The sequence below is a fragment of the Corella eumyota genome, chromosome 1 (genome assembly GCF_963082875.1).
Source record: "Corella eumyota chromosome 1, kaCorEumy4.1, whole genome shotgun sequence".
Classification (NCBI taxonomy): Eukaryota; Metazoa; Chordata; class Ascidiacea; order Phlebobranchia; family Corellidae; genus Corella; species Corella eumyota.
Window position 1 is genome coordinate 9,116,260 of NC_137490.1, and position 16,094 is coordinate 9,132,353.

Here is a 16,094-nt window from a genome sequence, read left to right on the forward strand (position 1 = left end):
GCTTATTAATATGCAGACAACGCTATTATTACAATGTTTTTTTGTCGCATCCAATAATCTAATAGTGCAGAAACGTACATAAAAACAATTATAATGAAAATAATTTAGATTTAAAAACATTAAAGTTGGTAATTATAAAATGTAATTTTACATGTTATTAAATTTAATTGTGTTGTGGTTCACCATTTTGTCGTAAAACTAATATTTTTCTACGCACATCAATCTAGTCTAATTAATATCTTTAAATAGATTTTAAATTTCCAGACCTAATTCGTAAAACAGGTTTGTAATCTTTTAGCTAAGTAAGGTAAGATTACGTTACAGTCTAAACCTAGTTTATTTTCGAACATGTTTTATAGACACTTATTTATACATAAACGTAAATATTTTAAGTGTTTTTACACGGGATTGACTTCGTAAAAAAGGTGTGTTATGTATCGACTTTATTTATAACGCTTAACGTTAAATAGAAATTAAAACGTTAAAATAAAAGTAAAAATTTTACAGATGATTATTTTTTCTTAGAAATATAACCCTGCGGACAGGCCGTAAGTCAACTAATGCGCTGAAGCTTCAAAATATAAAAAAAAGGTTTTAAAATTTTTTTTTAAATTAAACATTGGTTATATTTTTATAATCAATTGCAAAAACACATATCTTGCTATGTAATTACTAAAACGTTTAAATAAATTTTCAAAATGGGACTTTTTTAAATTTTTATATTTAAAAAAAATATTTTTTTGAAATATGTAGTTATCGTGTAACTTGCAAATTAACGCCATTGTAAATATAACACGAATCACAGATCATGAACAATAACGAAATGTACTAAAGGGTTAGTATTTGTACAACAACAATGTTTGGCAAATCACGTTCCAACGTCTTAGAATCAAAGCGTCTACAACGTGGTAACAGAAATCTCCATTTATTGTTGTGGTTAAACTAAAATGCCAAAAAACTTAAGTAACGTATAATAATAGAATAATATTTTTTAGCAAAAATCAGCCCGTACCTGGCAGTATTGGTTTTGATGTGCGCAAATGCAGGTTTATTTTTTGATTAACATGAATTTGTATTGCTCGCCGAAAAAACCGAATTATATCGATTTACACGATTACGTAGACGAAAATACCCGTTTAAAACGATAAACAAGCTTTGGATATTTTTAATTAAAATTTGTAAAAAAATTGGAATTTTGGTTTAAGATAACAAGTTATGATAATTGTTTTACATTATTCTGCATTTAACTTACATTAAGAGTATTTTGTGCCCTTATTTATTCTAAACCGGTTATTATAATTTATACTTAAAATATTAAGTTGACTTAGTAAATAAATATATGTTTTGCAAATGGTACTGTCACGATATGACAATAATTAACTAACTTTACAATGCTTTGACTCTCTTAAAACATTTGTTTGGTGCAAATTTGTCATAAAACATATTTTTTGTGATTAATACAGGAAATTCAGCTTAAAATTGGTTGTTAAAGTCTAGTAAGTAACCAAATTGCTATGAAATATTATTATTACCGATTTCATGAAGTATCATTAAGCTATAAAGTTTAACATGTTATCTACGTTAAGATTACAACTTAATATTAACTGTTCAAGTCGCATGTTTGATAGCTTACTTACAAAACAGTTTTTTTATAGTAAGATTATACGTACTGTCAGTAGACTTTAGTTAGTTAGTTTTTGTAAAGTATACTTGCAAAAACTGTTATAATACAAGTTTTAAAAAATGCCATTTTAATTTGCAGACTAAATTGTAACATCAAAAAAAATTAGCAAGAAACAATGAAAATTTACAAACCTAATTTTATTAGAGTAGCAGGGAATTTAAATGGATCGGAAGGACCGGTATTTGATACTAGTGGACAGTTCTATGCAGTTGCCCCAATGGAAAATGCTAAAAGTGATAGGTAAACATAATATTGTTACTTATATGTATGCAAAGAAACTTTTTATATATATATTGATAATTTTATGTATACGCAAAGAAAAAACTTTTGTAGACGTATCAGGAGAAAACCCATGCCACTACAAAGACTACGATAACCTTTTTCTTGCAAATAGGAAATTACGTAGAATTTCTCTCAAATATTTGCCAAATTGTGTGTCTACTTAAAATGAATTGATGTACTAAGCATTTTTAGATTTAAAATTATTATAAAGGCAAGTTTATTTTTTAATTGTATTGGATTTTTTTAACTTGCACAAAGACATCATAATTTTTGAAATTGAATCAGTATTTTTCCAAAATTCGGGGTTTAGCCTAGCAAAAATCACAAAAAGAAAAATATGTGGTGTTACCGTCGTATGCCTTCATGCTGGCAGAAAAATTTGCCTTTTCTATGCCGTTTGTTGTATATTTATGGCATTTTTGCGAAAAATAATTTTATATATATTTACTGAATAATAAAGCAATATATTAAAAAATAAAATATGATTTATCATAGCTTTATGTTATTTTTAATAGGTCGAGACAGGTTAACTGAGTTAAATAATGGTATATCCGTGCATGTTAAAATACCAATATAACTTTAAAAAACATGCTTCGCGTCTTTATCTCTTTAACCAACCTTATTATAATACAATTTTATTATATCAACTTCTGAATTTTTTATTACAGATAACTAATTCCTTAATAAAAACTTGTAACTGGTTTAAAAGCTACACTTTTATACGTTTTTACAATTAATTAATTTATAATTAAAGAGATGAAAACACATTTAAAGATGGAACTGGGGGGAAAGTGTACAAAGTAAACTTGAAGAGCGGCGAGATAAAGTGTTTCTGTACACCTCACGTTGATGGTTTTGGGGGAAGACCAGCCGGTAGTCAATTTGATAAAGAAGGCTTTTTATGGGTTGCAGATATGAGACTCGGCTTGCTAAAGATCGATGAACAGGGCAATGCAACACAGGTTCTATTTAAGGCAAAGTTATTAAAATATAATACCATGCTAAAATCCATACACTTGCATTTAAATAAACAAATAATAAAAGTTAATAATAAAATACATGCAGTATTTATTTTCTTGTTACTTAGGTTAGCAAAGTTGACACAAACGGTGATCTACTAAACAGTGCAAATGATCTTGTTTTTGATGACAATGGAAACTTATGGTTTACTGGACCTGGTAATCCGATAGCTCCCTTTCCAGAAGAAAGAGACATTTTATTTAAAGTATGATTTACTTGAAAAGTATATCCAATGGTTAATAAGATAGGTTGTAATTTTCGGGCCGCGAACAAACCAACTACATTTAAATCTTTTTGCAATATATATGTTAATACACTAACCCTACATAAATAATAAATTTTTTTGACGTAACTGCGATAATTTATACTGTTTTTTGTTATTATTAAGGTTCTGGTGTCTATACTTTTGCGGCCTATATTTTCTAAGAACAGTATATTACAAGTAAACTTTAATGTTAAAGGATTTTTTATTTTTTTTTATAGAAGCCACTTGGCAGGTTATACTGCCTACCTTTCAAGCACACCGTACCAATGTTAGTTGATGACAATTTTGTCTTCTGTAACGGGATCGCTGTGAAGGGTAAACTACTCATAGTTGCAGAAACGATGAGACAACAACTGATTGGTTATAATATAGTCAAAGCCGGCATTGTTAAAAATCGAAGAGTTTGGGCCTGGGGAAAAGTACCAGACGGAGGTAAACTAATTTGTCGCCCCACATTTAGGAAATTTTTGCGTTAAATATCTTGTTTTAGGTACTTTTATGCCCGACGGAATGGATTTTGATAGCGCTGGCCAACTTTTGGTAGCAAATCATGGCGGTTCGCATTTAGAAGTTTATTCACCTGAAGGAGGGATCGAGCCAATTGGCAGGATTAAATGTCCCTTTCGTCAACCCAGCAACCTTCAGTTTGAACCAGGCACGAAAACCTGTTATGTTACAGAGCATGACGATAATGCTTTATGGAAATTTGAATGGGAACACAGTGGCATGCCTATGTTTTGTAATACATAAGTCATATGTAAATTTAATGGGACAGATTTTATTGAAAGTATATTGAGCAAAATTTGATTTTAAATAGAGAATGCGGTATTTACCTCAAATGCTTAATTTACTAGTATTGCGGTTAAATAATTTTTTATACAAAAGACGTTAAATATATGTTTTAGCCTTTCTGCTTAGCTGCACAAAATTAAATGTTAATTGCCAGATTTAGATTTGGTAAATCATATTTTTTGCTTTATTTGTTTGATACTGCGTGACGTAGTCATTTAAGAGAACTACAAAGATGATTGTAGCTGAATGTCTAAAACTGGTTCGAAGTCGATGGCTTCATAAAGAATGTACAAAAATGTAGACGTTACTAAAGTGCCAGCATGTTATTTTTGAGATAGAATTTTTCAAACCATTTCCTGATTCTAAGGTATTGATTGATAAAAAATGGACAAGAATTTATTTCGTTTTTTTTTAAATTTTACGACGACTAGAAACAGACTTTTTTTGGTTGACACTAATAAATGTCTTTAAAACATGATGTTTTTTTTTTCTAATCTCAGTTTTAAATGAAAAGGGGTAAACAGTCTGTTTTTTTGTCTTATGTTATCCTTTTTTTCAGTTTTCGATAAGTTTTTTAGTTGTTTTAAATATGTGTATGTGTATTTGTTTGTTTAAATTTGAAAATAACGTATTCAGTTTAATTTATCGTATACAGATTAAATTTATGACACGAAAAAGCGAGGAATGGTGGTTTAAAAGTATGAATTGACTAAATTAATTATTTTCGCACGATCCATTTGATCCACTTCATCACACAGCCTGCTTTTATGAGGATTAATAAGAGGGATCCCACCAATTCTTGCTTTATAGGTAGAGACCGTTTTTAAAACACAAAATTCAAACATTCCATTTTATATACAATTCATATACAATTTAAACATTTTAATTCACATACTACAATCAGACAACATCGTTTACCAATTATTCCACAATATAGCACAGGTGTAAAAGTAAATTGATTAAACATGACCAAGTTTAAGTATTTTAGATATAAATCCTGTGCAGACACTAATCAGTTATTATCAATAAAAATACTTTATAAAAGTACCCTTATTTAACGAGAATAAACAAGAAGAGTCACAATAAAACGTTCTATATGTTATATTATATACACTGTAACTACTATAGTAATCAGTCAGAAATAAAGACACGTAATGTTGTCAGTTGGGCGTTGGCAAAGAACAGTCAACGCTTATCTATCGGGCAAATTACCTGAGACAAAAACAATAATAAAAGTCGACGCTATTTCCGCGTTTTAGTATTAAAGATTCCCCTCTCCCCTTTTTTGCTTTTCTTCATTTTCCGGTTCCTTTATTTTCCGTTTCCTTTATTTTCCGTTTCTTCTTTTTCCGGTTTCTTCATTTTCCTTTCCTTTCTTTTCCGGTCTCTTCATTTTTCGTTCCTTTATTTTCCGTTCCTTCATTTTCCGGCTCCTTTATTTTCCGCTCCTTTATTTTTCTTTTCCTTAATTTCCATTCCCTTATTTTCAGGCGACCTCTTTATGCTACTGTAAAGGTGGGTTACAAACCACTGTTAAAGTAAACACTGCACTTATATTGTTTATGGCCATATACTGACTGTTATATAGCAATTTTGTTAAACTCAAAGCAACTTTAACATAATTGGTTAATTAAGTAGTCACAAGATTTTATTTCTAAAAGCAAAAAGTTCCTAATCAAAAAAGTTTTTTTTAATTATATTTTTCAATTGCATAAAAAATGTTAACACTTGTAGATTTTAACTAATTGAGCAAAAAAATTTGTCAAAAGAATAATGTGCTATCAAAATAAGTAACAACAATCATGAATAAATACCCTGTAAAATTTTCTTTTTTTTAAATATCAAAAGTACAGAAATTTTTTTTTATAATAAAAAGAGTTTATTTACTAAAAAAATATCGCGTGCTTATTTTTTAAAGATATGAATACGATGCGATTTTCTTTAAGATTAAACTTAGCCTCTGGCGGTTATTTATAAGCCTAAACTACTTCAGCCTACATAGAAAAACAATGTAATTATTGGCTGCAACAATAATTTGAGATATAAAAATTTAAATAAAAAATAATTTTTAGTTAAAAGTTTTCTACGGGGTTAAACGTCAGAATATTGTAAAATGATATCCAACACAAAATTGATTTTGATGTCTTACTTGTTACAAATAATTTTTGCGCAAATTGTGAGTATTGAAAGGCGAGAAATTTTAAACAGATGTAATTCAGTGTTAAGAAATAAATTTATTTTTCAACCGACCGATGTTTTTATCGTGCGCAGAATTTCGTCCGGATAAAATTGGTTGCAACAGAAGACAACCAAAAGTTACCTATAAGTACAGGCTATCTGGAAGTTCAGGATAATGGTGTATGGTACAGAATGTGCACCGATGGTTGGAATGATATTGCAGCTAACGTGGCCTGTGGGAATTTGGGATTTCCAGCAAGTAAACGATTAGAGCAACAATCGTAAGTGTATTTTGCATATTAATTTTTAACAGTAATATATATGTTATATATTAAATAGTAGGTTGGATTTAGTACATAGAAAGTTTGTTAACATTTGCTTTGTGCTATATCAGTTAAAAAAATATAAAAAAAAAAAAAAAAAAAAAAAATAAGTAAATCCTTAAGTCGAGTTAATTGCCTCTGTCGCCACTAAATACATGGGAAACAGTGTAATGCAGATCAAGGCGGCTTACATTTTTAGCCGGACGACACTAAAATTTTATTGATAGTTAAAATGCAGAGCCCACATGAAACACACAAAATATGTTTCTTCATATTGTTATGAATTAATACCAATTTTATTTTGAAACATGTGAAGCAGATTTACACAACCTCAAAGCGATCTTGCTATTGGGTTAACGAGGATACGTTGTGCAGGAACTGAAAGCCTGTTAAGTGAATGTGATTATACGAGCGTTCAACTAATGGAATGTCAGTCAACTCGAGCAGTCATTCTGAGTTGCGAAAAACGGGACCCTGACGTAAAAAATCACGCAAACGTTTATTTGTTTATAGATACAATTTTATTGCCAGTTTGACGTTGCATTTTTCTTCCTTCCAAACTTAGGTCGACAGCGGGGCTCGTGGATTACGGTTAAAAGGGGGTGCTAATATAGGCGAAGGTCGAATAGAAATAGCTGATAACTTAATTTGGGGGACAGTATGCAGTAATCTTTGGAATTTTCAAAGCGCCAATGCCGCCTGTCGTCAGTTGGGCTACGGAACTGCAATCACGTACACAACTGGAATTGATTACGGGTTTGGTGGGTGTAACTTGTAATCTACTTTATTTTTATAAATTAAGGAATTAACCATGAAGTAAGTTTTTAAGTATTTTTCATTTTTACCTACCTAGGTGTTATAAAAAGTCTTACTTTTTGGTAATTTTCAGTGTATCGTAAAATCTATAATTTTCAGCTAATTTATTTAATTTCAGGCCAAGGTAGATTACATCGAACCAATGTAACGTGCGAAGGGGACGAAAATAATTTGAATCAATGCAACTTCGATTATATTCCATTTTTTCAAAATTACGAAAATTATAAAGAACCCGGATGCTCGCATTTGCATCCAGCAGGAGTAAAATGCAGAGTACCTAATAGTGGCGCAATTAGTCAGGTAAAGCACAAATTTGTAAGTTTTTGAAAACTTTAAATTGTTTGCATTTTCCAGTATACTTTTTTGTTTTTAGGTTTTAAACTTTAAAAGAATTACAAGCCTTACGATGGGGCTAATATTTTTAGCAATTAAATAAGTACAACCTTATAATAAATAGTAAATTTTAAAATAGATATTTTTATTGGACGGTGAAAATCCAACTGTCGGGAGGATTATTGTCCGTATGGGAGAAGAGCAGCAGTGGGGAAGTATTTGCAGCGACAACTGGGGTGTAAGAGAGGCTGCTGTGGCTTGTAGACAACTTGGTCTTAAATATGCAAACAGGCCACTTAAGGTAAACAGGCTTCAATTGGTCATTTTAATAACAAAGTAGTTCTACAACATTTTTTATTCGTAGGATGTATATAGGTACACAAGAAGTGGACTCTTTTTAGATACCATTGTCACAAATGTCACCTGTCAAGGCAGCGAAGAATCATTAAGTCAATGCAAGTTCGATCGAAATATTTATCGAGAGTCAACGCATACTCTTGTAAATTGTGGAAAGGGGTGGCAACTAGAAAGTCAATTTGTGGGCGTTGCTTGCACAAAAGGTTGGAAATTTTTTTTTCTTTAATTACGTTTAATATTTGGTTTATTTAAACGTAATTTCAGTCAGTTGTATTTTATAATAAAAACGCGTCGTGTTAAATTTAGCATTGCCTGACCTTCAACTGGATATTTCGCTTTTAGAAGGGTCCTTTGATCTTCATGTCGCACCTATGCATGAGTTAGAATGTGCTGGTAAATGACTAACAATTTGTTAAAAACTGCAATTAATAAAACCTTACTCTAGTTATTAAAATAACAACTCTTTATAAGCAAGCGAAAATTGTCTTTCCTCCTCGGCATATCAACCCTCAGCGCAAAATGGTACACGAAATCTTTTAAGAATGACGGTTAACGTTTGGAATAGAGGAACTGCTGATTTTCTACCTCTTAAACGACCAGAAGAATGGATTTGGCATCAATGCCATGAGTAAATTTTCAAAAAATTAAGTATAACTTTATTTAAATAGAGGTAATGAATGTAATTGATCGTGGAATAATCTAACAAATAAATCAATTTAGCGAGCACTTACGTAACATTTTGTAAAATAATTTACAGACATTATCATAGCATGTCTGAATTTTCGCATTATGATGTAATCGCTATGGACACTTTCGAAAAAGTAGCCGAGGGCCACAAAGTTAGTTTTTGTTTGGCAGACAGTGGTTGCTTGGATGGTTTTTCACCAAGCTTTTACTGCCCAACAGAGCCATCTAGAATTCAACAAGGAATTTCAGTGGGCTGTTCAGATGCCTATTTGTAAGTTGCTTATATTTATGACTTTTAAATTGTAAAATACGTTGTGTATAGATTAAATCCTTGTACGTTATTCTAACCAATTAAATATTTGTTTCTTTAAATTAATTTAGCTTCGCTAATTTTTACGTTGGGAGTTCAATTTAAATATGATTGTAAAGATTTTGTTTTAAATTTGCCTGGGTTAATTGCAGCTCATCTTTCGATTGCCAGTGGATCGATATGACCGACGTTGCACCAGGCGATTTTTTGCTTCGGGTAATAAACTCTTACACATAAACTTAAAAACCGATTTAAAACTCCTCTCTTATGTGAATGTTTAGGTAAGTTTAAATCCACTTGAAACTGTGGCCGAATTAGATTACGACAACAACCATATTGTATGTTCGTTGAGTTACACAGGTTACTCAGTTTCAGTGCGCAGCTGCCAAGTTTGTAAGTACAATAACAAATAGGGAAAATTTTGTTAAAAATAATATAACATAACCTTGGTAGTGCTTAGTTATGTGTATCTTGTAGCTATATTAGTTTAAATAAAAAATGTTTTTAGTATCATTTTTTTATTTAGTAACTGATTTGGCTTAAAAGAAGCAGAGAACATCACATTTATTAACTTTTGTTTATAAACTAACTGTTTTATTATCAAAGGTATATATATACAAATAAAAAATGTTATGTTTTACTCTTGTGTTTACTTTTATAAAACTGATTTATATTTTTCAACATATATGGATGCTATGTTTGGTTTACAAGCCAGAACAAACAACATTTTTTAGTATCCAAAATTTTAATTAGTCCAAAGATTATAGAAACAGAAGTACTTTTATGATTAAAATTATTATACAAATAAAAAAACTAATAATAAGCAAAATAGTTTTATTATGGGTTCTTTGTGCAACTAAAAATGTCAGAAAGCCTTACAGCAAAGCAGATCTTTCACCTTTAACAAGTAAAACCACAAGGTAATCATCTGCAAACATTTGGGGTTGCAAGTTAGGGCCTATTTTTAATAGTTGTTCACTTGTAAAGTTGCTAGGAGGAAAACAATGTAGAACACCAGTGGTCTTATCCATTTTTGTATCATCATCATTTTTAATCGACTCTTTGGTTATAAAAGGAACTGAAATTATCCCAGCTGCTGTTTTTTCCTTCAGGTACTTAACAAGCCCCCGTAGTGGCTTATGTTGTGTTGGCTTAATTCCATTTAAATTAACATTCATGTTCAAGTTTTCTGGTACGCCTGGCACAGCTACTAATAAACAAGTTTGCTTCGAACAGGACTTCATTCGTTTTTTTACTTCAGTTAATTTTTTCTCTTCCATATGCAGGCGTTTTTTCATTAACAGCATTGACTGCCTTCCAGATGAACTGTTGGGATCTGCAGTAGTAGTGTTCAGTATTCCCATATCTCCATTAAGAAGAAAAAAGATAACAGGAAAAGCAATTTTTTTAAGAACAAACCCACCTTGCCAACATGGTGGATCAAAACATTGGCATAAGTCGTGCAACGTAACACAATGTTTGGCCTGTCGTTGTTTAATTTGCATTTCAGTTGCTGCTGTCTCTTTTATTATGGTTGCATCTTGTTTAGTTTTTCTTCTACTTTTACTTCGTGAATAAGGAGACAAACTTCTTCGATACTTTGAATCTCCAAACACATTTCGACCTCTATATCTTTGACTTTCAAAATTACGATTCATTTTGTCAACGTTTTTACCTTCATGTTTACCCCATTCTAAAAATGCTTCATAACCAGGCATTCCAGGCTCAGGGTCAAGGAAATCCATTCGTAAGCGAGTTTCAGCTCCAGGCATTAAAAAACCACGCATTTGATTACATGCCGCCATTGCAGCATCTATCGTTTCATAAAGAATTGATGCACTGTAGTCATCTTTTTCAAAGTCAATGCGGCGAATGGCACCAAACCTATCAAATTCATTCTCTAAATCACTAAATTTAGTCCAGCTTCCCAGTCCACCAACCCAAATTTTTGATGAAGACATAACTTTTCCATAGCCAATTCGTACAATGTTTTTCTTTATAGCTTTACCATTGATTGTGATTTTAGCTTTATAAGCTTCGTTTAAATTTGAAAACCGTACAAAGCAGTACCCCCCTACTCCTCTTGGTGCTCGCTTTATGTCAATATCCTCTATGTGTCCAAATCTGCTAAACAGTTTTCGAATATCGCGACTTCCAATTTCTGTCTCCAAATTTCCAACAAACAAAGTGCGAGTTGCGTAAGGATCATCTTCTGGAGGAATTGGTTTGTCTACCATTTGTGGGTAAAACCCTGATGGATCTTGTATTCCACCCCCAATATTTGGATATTGTAGGGGACCTGAGAGTGCATTTTGTTGAGAAAAATCTTTATTGGAAGTCTCATTTTCTTCACTTTTTGTTGAAGTTACCTGAGTCTTAAAATCATCTTTTTTAGGAGAAATGGATCTGCTTTGAACTGAATTTAGGGACCTTGCCGAGGAGGAGACACTACAATATTTGGGCGGAGATCTGGATCTTGGAGAGTCTTCTTCTGGAGTAGAATAAGACTGATTTTTAGTAAAAGATAAGCTCCTGTCTTGTGAAAAACTTTGATAATGATCTCGCATTGGTTCCCTTTCTCTGACAGGTGGTGGTGATCTATTTCCATAATTTGCTCTGGAGCGACCTCCTGGATCTCTTTCTCGTGGAGGATTGCGGACATTTCGCTTTGGAGAGCGGCGACGCACTGGTGACCTTGTTGCTACTGGTGAACGGCCCCGCACAGGAGATCTATTGTTTTTAGGTGAAAAATAATCACCATTTTGATAAATGTCAGCTGCTATTTCTATAATCAGCCGTTTTTCATGCATAACAAGATGACCTCTTGCATTTTTGCATTTTCTGGCCTCATCTGGTGATCTGAAGGTTGCAAAAACCACACGATTTCCATCATAGTCTCGGGTAACTCGTAAACTTACATCGCCAAATTTCCTAAATTCGTAATACAAACTCTCTTCAATGTCCTGTTTGTCCAGTTTAGTGCTGAAATTCGAAACAACGAGGGTAGTGTATTCTTCAGATGGTTGATCACAACCATTGCGCCTACGGCTTCGATCAAGCTGAGGAGAATAAACTGGAGATCTTCTTCGATTTTGGATTGTCCTTCTTGCATCACGAGAAGAAATTCTGCTGTCACGGACCTCAGGACTACAAAAATAAATCAGATATTAAACAAAATATAAAAACCAATAGGCCTATATATAAATTTGACAAATATAGTTACAAATTTAAAAACTAGTTAAGGAAAAGGAATGATTCAGATTAAATAAAACATATGTTAGGCTAAATTGTCGATTTGTAAAGCGGGTCACATTTAAATTTTGATTTACTCTTCTTTTCTTCAAATTCTTGAAAAACTATTTCAGTGAAAAAATTTTCGTTGTATTAATAGTTTTCCAGCTTTAAGGTTTTGCTGATTTGCATTTAATCCATTTTATAACAGTATAAATCACCTATAACCTGATATTTTATTAACATATTTGCAAGCAGCTGCATTATTACACTTTTTCAAATAAAAATTATGATTATGAAGATTATGACTTTTCATTATTGAGATTCCGTAAGTTGCTGATTTGCCATTTCAAGGTTGTAAAATTTAACTTTTGTAGTGTTTCGCAAGTTTTTACTGCAGATAATCAATTTTGGTCATATTTTGACAAGAAAGTAAAAAGATAATTCCTCAAGAACAGCAAATTAAATAATTTTTATTTTTCTTACAAATTTTTTACCTTTCAATAACAAAAATAAGATTTAAAAAAAAAACCTATGCAATTTAGACTTCTTAATTTTTTTATATAAACATAAGTGAAACCTGTAACAATAATTAAAGGTTAAATTTAAGTAAAGAAAGTTAATATATATAATCAAATAAACAATGCAATGTTTTGCAAACCTAATAAAAATATTTACTCTTTACATTAAAAGTTAACAAAAATTTTTAACTACAAAAATCTTAATATTAAAACATTTTGAAAGATAAAAATACTAGCCCTATGTATTAGTTACATTGATAAAAGTTTACCAAGATTAATATTAGTTTGAAAGAACGGTTATGGGCAAGGTTGAAAAAACTAAAATGTTTCATCCAAAATAAAAGTAAACAGATTTAATGGCTAAATTCCTGTACCAGAGACTTGAGCATATAAATAGAAGCTAGCATGATAGTTAACAAAATTACAGCTTTTCAATAGCAATTTTTTAATATTAGTAGGCCAAAAAACTGTTTTTAAGTTTAGATAATACAATAAAAAAAATTAATAAGTAATTATGCTTCAAAGGTTTAATAATCTTACTGAAATAAACATATTTTGCTGAAAGACTTATGACCGATAGGTTACACGTTATACTTTAGCCAAAAGTTTTAAGGATAAAATATATTCAAGCTAATAAGAAACAAGGCAAATCTGTGATTTTAGGATTCGTTGAAACTCAAATCTTTTTTAGTAAGATTTGCTTTAGTTCAATGTTATTTTTTTTCAAGCATTTGTTAAAGATACTTAATGTTTTAACTTAGTATTTACACATATCGGTCATAATTCCTGTTTGCATAACTCGGACGGACATAACTAATTATTGGGCCCTAATAATTAATAAATTAATATTAAAATATAGGTAGGCAGTATATTGCTGTTAGAAACCCAACCTGTTATTATTTCGATAATGTCGTCGATTTGGACTACGACCTCGATTACGTTTTGAACCACCACGCAATGGACTTTTTCGATCAGCTTGACGTTTCATTTCAGCTGAATTGTCTTCTAAACCTGCTAAATATTTTTAAACACACAAATAGTTGAAGGATTTAAGTAAGTAACACTTTTGTCACTTTTTGCTGATGATCATACAAAGCAAAACCTGCACAGCTATCTTTAACGGAAGAAATTATAACATCACTCTGAAATGTCGAACAATAGTAACTGTTGGGTCACAATGGTAACTGTTACGTGATAATGCCGATTATTTCGTTACAAAATTTTTTAAGCGCCGAACTGAGGTCGAACAATAGTTAGCTGTTGCGTAACACTTGTAACTGTTTTGTAAACAAGAAAATGTTACGTAACAATAAAAATCGATGAAATTTTACTACGGAATTTGCGTAAAAAAAATAGCGTGTTTTGATAGATAAAAGATGTATAAGCAAAACTGAAAGCTTTTAGACCCTTTAATAGCTAGATTTAACTGTTGAACAAGTTAAAAATAATTTTATTGTTTTTGTTAGGTGGTGTCCGAATGGACCTTGGGGTAGAAGTAGAAGGCACGCCTTCCTGGTGGATGCCTGCCTCTGCCGCTGCCTCTCCGGCCAGGGACTTCTCTCCGTCGCGGGAAGATGTTATTTGGGTTCCGCCGCGACGAAGGGAGACTGTAGCTTATTTTGGATAAATCCACATAAGCTAACCTTTAATTTTATAAACAAACAATTTTTGATGTTGATTTGAAATGAAATTGTTATTTATTTGCTGTCAAGCTTTGGCGTATTTTTCCTCCCTATTTTAACAATGAGTTCCAATGTTTTTAACTATAACTTGTTTATCGAATTTGCGAGTTATTTAACAACTCTTTTCACATGGGAACTCTAACCTCGTTTCTCTAGTATTGAATTATTTTTCCAACGATTCATTTCTGCTTTTTATTAAATGCAAATGTTCGTTTTAAAAACAGTTAGGCATTTTCTTTCTGCTGAACGGACGCCACTTATTAAACATGGATTAAGACATTACTTAGATTCAGAGTTTATTTCCGTTAGAATTAGCCAGAATTTTATATTCTTGTATCAACAAACCACTAAAGAATGTTTTTAATAATTTAAATGAATAATTCGCTACAAATGATGATTTTCCCGACGTGATTAAGGTTTTGGGATTTAAACAGAATTTTGTAGCTTCTGTTCTCAGACCAAATGAACACCTTCCGAGGAGTCGCGCAAACGGAGATAAGCAAGTTTTTAGCTTTTGTTTATCATCCAAAACTTTAGAAAAAACAGACAATTAACAATTTTTAAATGGGAAAACGTTATTGCGAGCTTTAAATTTTAACAATCAAACTACAAAAACGACAGATAAAGAAAGACCATCGCAGCATTTTTTTACATGTTTTTCTTTGCCAAAGCGGGTCAAGTGAACAAGATGAAGTACATTTCTTGCACGAACTACCTAGTTTCTTTTGCCCAACGATGGCCAACTCAAGACGATGATCGACGCACCCATGTCTGATGCCCACAGAAGGCCGATTATTTTTCCGAAGTGCCCAAACGAGGCCAATATGTCTATAATGCCCACAAAGGCCAAGTCCCTTTTTTTTCGTCTATCGTCGCAATCACCTACCTCATGAAAGTTCGAATGTGCGAGAAATACAGTCATCAAACAATAAACGCTTATTTACAAATTTACGCTTGTGAGAATTAAGATGCGTATCAAGGAGTAGCGGTTGTGTTTTCTTATTTTTGATTACCCCGGGCTCTACTTTGAGTTGGGTTGATGTAGCCTATTTTGGATAAATCCACATAAGCTAACCTTTAATTTTATAAACAAACAATTTTTGATGTTGATTTGAAATGAAATTGTTATTTATTTGCTGTCAAGCTTTGGCGTATTTTTCCTCCCTATTTTAACAATGAGTTCCAATGCTTTTAACTATAACTTGTTTATCGAATTTGCGGGTTATTTAACAACTCTTTTCACATGGGAACTCTAACCTCGTTTCTCTAGTATTGAATTATTTTTCCAACGATTCATTTCTGCTTTTTATTAAATGCAAATGTTCGTTTTAAAAACAGTTAGGCAATTTCGTTCTGCTGAACGGACGCCACTTATTAAACATGGATTAAGACATTACTTAAATTCAGAGTTTATTTCCGTAAGATTTAGCCAGAATTTTATATTCTTGTATCAACCAACAACTAAAGGACAGTTCCTAATAATTAAAATTAATAATTCGCTACAAGACCCTTGATACCGACCGAAGAGGTTGGCTAGCCTGGAACCTCTCTGATCTAATGGAGGATGGAGCTGTTTGGCTCCAGGCTAGCACTTTTTTGTTCTCTGTAAAATA

General features: G+C 31.7%; 3 protein-coding genes across 3 annotated transcripts; 2 read left to right on the plus strand and 1 right to left on the minus strand.

Moving 5' to 3' along the window:
- The first annotated feature begins 1,799 nt into the window (after window positions 1–1,799).
- LOC145756955 (diisopropyl-fluorophosphatase-like) lies at window positions 1,800–4,001 on the plus strand. Its single transcript, XM_082572409.1, has 5 exons — window positions 1,800–1,924; window positions 2,721–2,928; window positions 3,054–3,191; window positions 3,470–3,683; window positions 3,742–4,001. The coding sequence occupies exons 1-5, from the start codon at window positions 1,800–1,802 to the stop codon at window positions 3,999–4,001; spliced, it is 945 nt and encodes a 314-aa protein (XP_082428535.1).
- Window positions 4,002–6,076: 2,075 nt separating this feature from the next.
- On the plus strand, window positions 6,077–9,607 carry LOC145754768 (lysyl oxidase homolog 3-like). Its single transcript, XM_082570881.1, has 13 exons — window positions 6,077–6,219; window positions 6,315–6,502; window positions 6,861–7,023; window positions 7,110–7,305; window positions 7,479–7,660; window positions 7,833–7,994; window positions 8,058–8,253; window positions 8,357–8,443; window positions 8,522–8,678; window positions 8,808–9,008; window positions 9,200–9,263; window positions 9,329–9,440; window positions 9,574–9,607. The coding sequence occupies exons 1-13, from the start codon at window positions 6,157–6,159 to the stop codon at window positions 9,588–9,590; spliced, it is 1,788 nt and encodes a 595-aa protein (XP_082427007.1). The 5' UTR covers window positions 6,077–6,156; the 3' UTR covers window positions 9,591–9,607.
- Window positions 9,594–13,972, minus strand: LOC145754757 (RNA-binding protein spenito-like). Its single transcript, XM_082570869.1, has 2 exons — window positions 13,690–13,972; window positions 9,594–12,194 (listed from the first exon to the last, which is right to left on the minus strand). The coding sequence occupies exons 1-2, from the start codon at window positions 13,785–13,787 to the stop codon at window positions 9,923–9,925; spliced, it is 2,370 nt and encodes a 789-aa protein (XP_082426995.1). The 5' UTR covers window positions 13,788–13,972; the 3' UTR covers window positions 9,594–9,922.
- Between the last annotated feature and the right edge of the window lie 2,122 nt (window positions 13,973–16,094).

Coding starts and splice junctions, on each gene's coding strand:
- LOC145754757 (XM_082570869.1), bottom strand. CDS start 13,787: ATGAAACGTCAAGCTGATCGAAAAAGTCCATTGCGTGGTGGTTCAAAA. Junction 12,195..13,689: donor CATTATCGAAATAATAACAG/GTTGGGTTTCTA, acceptor TTATTTTTGTAG/TCCTGAGGTCCGTGACAGCA.
- LOC145756955 (XM_082572409.1), top strand. CDS start 1,800: ATGAAAATTTACAAACCTAATTTTATTAGAGTAGCAGGGAATTTAAAT. Junction 1,925..2,720: donor GAAAATGCTAAAAGTGATAG/GTAAACATAATA, acceptor TTATAATTAAAG/AGATGAAAACACATTTAAAG. Junction 2,929..3,053: donor AACAGGGCAATGCAACACAG/GTTCTATTTAAG, acceptor CTTGTTACTTAG/GTTAGCAAAGTTGACACAAA.
- LOC145754768 (XM_082570881.1), top strand. CDS start 6,157: ATGATATCCAACACAAAATTGATTTTGATGTCTTACTTGTTACAAATA. Junction 7,024..7,109: donor GCGAAAAACGGGACCCTGAC/GTAAAAAATCAC, acceptor TTCCAAACTTAG/GTCGACAGCGGGGCTCGTGG. Junction 9,264..9,328: donor CAGGCGATTTTTTGCTTCGG/GTAATAAACTCT, acceptor GTGAATGTTTAG/GTAAGTTTAAATCCACTTGA.